At 50.1% G+C, this 4,125-nt stretch overlaps 1 protein-coding gene across 2 annotated transcripts in view; it reads left to right on the top strand.

Moving 5' to 3' along the window:
• Positions 1–4,125, top strand: part of Rab15 (RAB15, member RAS oncogene family) — a 24,246-nt gene that overhangs the window by 17,074 nt on the left and 3,047 nt on the right. For both annotated transcript variants that reach the window (XM_028788732.1, XM_028788742.1), the window contains exons 2-5: positions 384–444; positions 1,262–1,322; positions 1,765–1,842; positions 2,738–2,827. In XM_028788732.1, the coding sequence (XP_028644565.1) occupies positions 384–444; positions 1,262–1,322; positions 1,765–1,842; positions 2,738–2,827 (290 nt within the window). The remainder of the gene's footprint in view (positions 1–383; positions 445–1,261; positions 1,323–1,764; positions 1,843–2,737; positions 2,828–4,125) is intronic.

Genomic DNA, 4,125 nt, shown 5'->3' with positions numbered 1-4,125 from the left:
TCTCTCTCTCTCTCTCTCTCTCTCTCTCTCTCTCTCTCTCTCTCTGTAGTTCTTTCTGGCTGTTCTGGACCTCGCTCTGTAGGTCAGGCCGGCCTTGAACTGCCTCTGCCTCCCCAGTGCTGGGATTAAAGACATGGGCCACCACTGCCCGGCTGTTCCCACTTTTTATTGGCGAGAAAATAGGAACTCAGGAAGTTAGATGGCCATCCCATCCAAAGCGCTAAGTGGCTCTTTAGGATCCGTTTAGAGCTAAAATGTTAGTGCAGGTGCTTGCTTCTGATCACCTCTTTGACACATTAACCCAAATCGCAATCCCTTCTGTGCTTTTTGAGCGTCCCAGCCTTCGTTGAAGGAGCCCTTTCTGACTTGCTTGCTTTCTCCAGGTGTTGACTTTAAGATGAAGACCATCGAAGTAGACGGTATCAAAGTGAGGATACAGATCTGGTGAGTTGAGCCGTAGGAGGAGGCAGGTAAAGGAGAGAGGGCCCTGAGCTGTCCCTGAGTACCCCTGTCATTTGTAAAATCTCTGCCCTTCATCCGAGGTAACTGGATACCTGTATGAATAGCGAGGTCAGAAAGCCCCATCCCCTGTCCTGTGAACCTTAACCTCAACAAACCAACGGAGTGAAGAGGGCTCACCAAAGGGAAGGAAGTGGGGGGAGTTGGTAGAAAAGTGTTGTGGGCTTACCTCAGAATTGGGCTTCACTCTGGAGCTGTACCACTGCCCACTGCGGTTAAGACAGGAAGGCTGAAAGAGCCTCTCTGCTTTAGCTTGGGACTGTTTTGAGCTTGCCTCAGTACTAACTACATGGTGCAGTTTCCACTATTGGCCACCAGGGGCTGCTGCATCTCTCTGGCCTAAAGGTCTTGGAAGTCCTTACCACTATATGGCGCTACTTCGCAATCCTAGAATGCTATGAAAACTGCCTTTGGAGATGTCCTGGGCACTGGGTGTGTGACAGGTGCTCCCATCTGCTCAATCATGGCCAAAGTGACTGAGTTCTGGAGAACTGTCTAAAGCTCCGTCAGGTTGTGGGTCCTGAGAAGAGCCCCTGGGGCCTTGTCCATGGATGCCAAGGACCAGGCCTCTCACTGCAGACTAGGGTGTGTTTGGATACTCCTGGACATTAGAGCACCTCTAAGTTTTCACCCTGAAATTATGCAGCATTTCATCCTAGGGTACAGGGGCTCCTGGCTCCTGCTCCTCTCTCCTCTTCTATCTCCATGGCCTCTTCTCTGAGGGACTGTCTTTTTCTTGCAGGGACACAGCAGGGCAGGAGAGATACCAGACTATCACAAAGCAGTACTATCGGCGAGCCCAGGTGAGCCACCATTTCAGGGTCAGACCTGGGAGACTGCTACTCACACTTCCAGCACTGGGTGTTCGAGATGCCTGTGTCACTGAACCCTGATGTGGAGTCCTCAGATTGCCTGCTGGGGGACCTCAGTCTTTCCCACTAGTCGTTTGTTCTTCAACTATTCACAGACCCGCTTATTGTACCTTCTTCACTCTCGCACACAACCTTTGTTCTGCTTCCTCTACCTCATGCCAAAGAGCCTGGTCAAATCAGGCAGTGCCCAGCTAGCTAAGAGAATCTGAGGGAAAAGCAAGCAGGTCTAGATGCTGAGGTATCCTCACTGTAGGCAGGGAGAAGTGGGGAGTGGGCTGGACATACAAGGACCACCAGCCTGTACATGACCGTGCATTCTTCTGTTATGTCTCCCATCTTTGTCTCTCTCTTTCTTTTTCCCTCTCTTTCTCAGGGAATATTTTTAGTCTACGACATTAGCAGTGAACGCTCTTATCAGCACATCATGAAGTGGGTCAGTGACGTGGATGAGGTAGGAGATACTGCCTCACGGGTGGGGTGGGGGAAGGGTGCTTAGAGAAAAGCCAAACAAGGGCCGGAGGACAAAAACAAGCTCTAAGTTTCCATCAAACAAACAATCTTGCCCTTTCCAACTAGACACAGAGACCTTTGGGTAAGTCGGACAGGAAGAGCCATCACTTCCACACCCGTATGCGTTATCCCCTGCAAGGCTTCTGTGGCCATGTTTTTCCTGGAGATGCATTAGTCCTAGGACTGCCTCACGGGCGGCTTCCTTCCCAAAACCTCAGGTGGAATTGCGAGTCTGCCCTTCTAGACCTTCTGTGCACATGGTGGAGCCTTGGCCAGCCACATCAACTACTTGGGTCCCTAATCCCTCATCTGTCAAGTAAAGGCTAAATGAAGCCCAATGTAGTTCAGACATCATTCGTCCAGCCCAAAGAGGCTTCTGTTGTGGTGTCTTCTCACCTAAGATGTCCCTGTGACACCCTTCGGGGGTCAGTCAATGGTCCCCATGACACTCCATTCCCAGACTCACAGTGGAAGCTGAGCACTCACTACCAAACCCTTTCTTTATAAGCTGTTTTTCCCCCTAGTCTTGAATACCTGTGACAGAAATATATAAATTAGACCAGTAAAAAAAAAATTAACAATAATAGCAAGATGGCAACGTGCTATAATAAAAGTTACTTACGCATTGTTTACTTCTGGACTTTTGCATTTAATATTTTTAGATCAAGGCTGACTGGTGGTAATTGAAGATGAAAGGAGACAGGGCCCCTGTACTCTGGGAGCCTGTTCTGTCTGTAGGGTTCTTGAACGTGGTGGTGGAGACGGGTGGAGACGGGTGTAGGGATCTGGAAATGAAGATGAGCACTCACTTAGGCCCGCCTCCGTTTCGTCCCTAGTATGCTCCAGAAGGAGTCCAGAAGATCCTCATAGGGAACAAGGCTGACGAGGAGCAGAAACGGCAGGTGGGGAGAGAGCAAGGGCAGCAGGTAGGTGGAGTCCCGCCCTTCGGGGCTTCTGTGGTACTCGCAGGGCCTGTCCAGAGACCAGGGACCCTAAGTGCACACACAACGCAACCCCAGGGAGTTGACATTCTTGAGAGGGAGCTTGCTTTCCGGTCCTCAGGGGTCCACATGGGAGAAAAGATAAGAGCTCTGAGGCAGGGTCCAAGACACCCTAAACAGGATGGCACTGTGCTCAGAAGACCACCTCTGTGACAATGAGGAAGGAGCCATTGACCTTTTAACAGCATCTGTGCATAACTGACATTTTGTAGTTGGGGAACCATCTCCCACTCCATCCCTTCCACACCCTGACTCCACATGCCTGGAAAGGGTGGGAATGAAGGGTCCCCAGGGAGCCAAGCCAGGGGGCAGAGAGGGTTCAAGCATACTCACACACGCAGGGAGGCCACACTCCGACACAGCAGAAAGGTTAATATTCTGAGGCAAGAGTCACCCTCTTAACCCTGAGCGCCTGAGGAGTTTTCCTCTTCCTCTGTAGTCAAGAGCATTTCATTAGTCCTTAAAATAAAATTGATTTTGGGGGGGCATAAAAAAGTAACACAAGGTCATTAAAATGTGAAAATAGAGACACACCCGACAAGAGTAACGGTTTTTATTGAGCACTATGCACGTGGCGCTGTGGTAAGTGCTCTTAGCTGTGTGACCCCATCCTCCAACCCTGCGCAGACACTATCATTCTCCTTTAACGGAGGATGAAGCTGGGCCTTGGAGAGAATTAGTAGGAACTTGTTCCGCCTTTACAGCTCTTGAGTGGCAGCATGCACCTAGATTGGGTCTGTTATTCTCAAAGCCTGTTTTCTCATTTATACGCCTCATGTTGCTGTCTGTGTCCTAATGTAGTGGTGCGTGTGTGCATGTGCGTGTGCGTGTACGTGTGCGTGTACGTGTGTGTGTTTGTGTGTGTGGTGTGTGTGGTGTGGACTTGGATGAAATGGGTGCACACATGCTTCTGTGTATATGTGTGTGCTTGTGTGCATGTGTGTATGCCTGGGTGCATGTGTGTATGTGGGTACACTGTCTTCCTGTGTGTGTGTATAGACTTGGATGAAATGGGTGCATGCATGCCTCTGTGTGTGCATGTGTGTGTGTGTGTGCCTGTGTGCACGTGTGTATGCCTGGGTGCATGTGTGTATGTGTGTGTGTGTGCAGACTTAGATGAAATGGGTGAACACATGCCTGTATGTATGTGTGTGTGTGTGTGTGCGTGTGTGCAGACTTAACTGAAATGGATGAACGCATGCCTCTGTGTGTGTGTGTGTGTG

Source organism: Grammomys surdaster, unplaced genomic scaffold (assembly GCF_004785775.1).
Source record: "Grammomys surdaster isolate TR1022 unplaced genomic scaffold, NIH_TR_1.0 127, whole genome shotgun sequence".
Lineage (NCBI taxonomy): Eukaryota > Metazoa > Chordata > Mammalia > Rodentia > Muridae > Grammomys > Grammomys surdaster.
The sequence above is the reverse complement of the archived record's forward strand: the minus strand, read 5'-3'. Positions and strand labels throughout refer to the sequence as shown.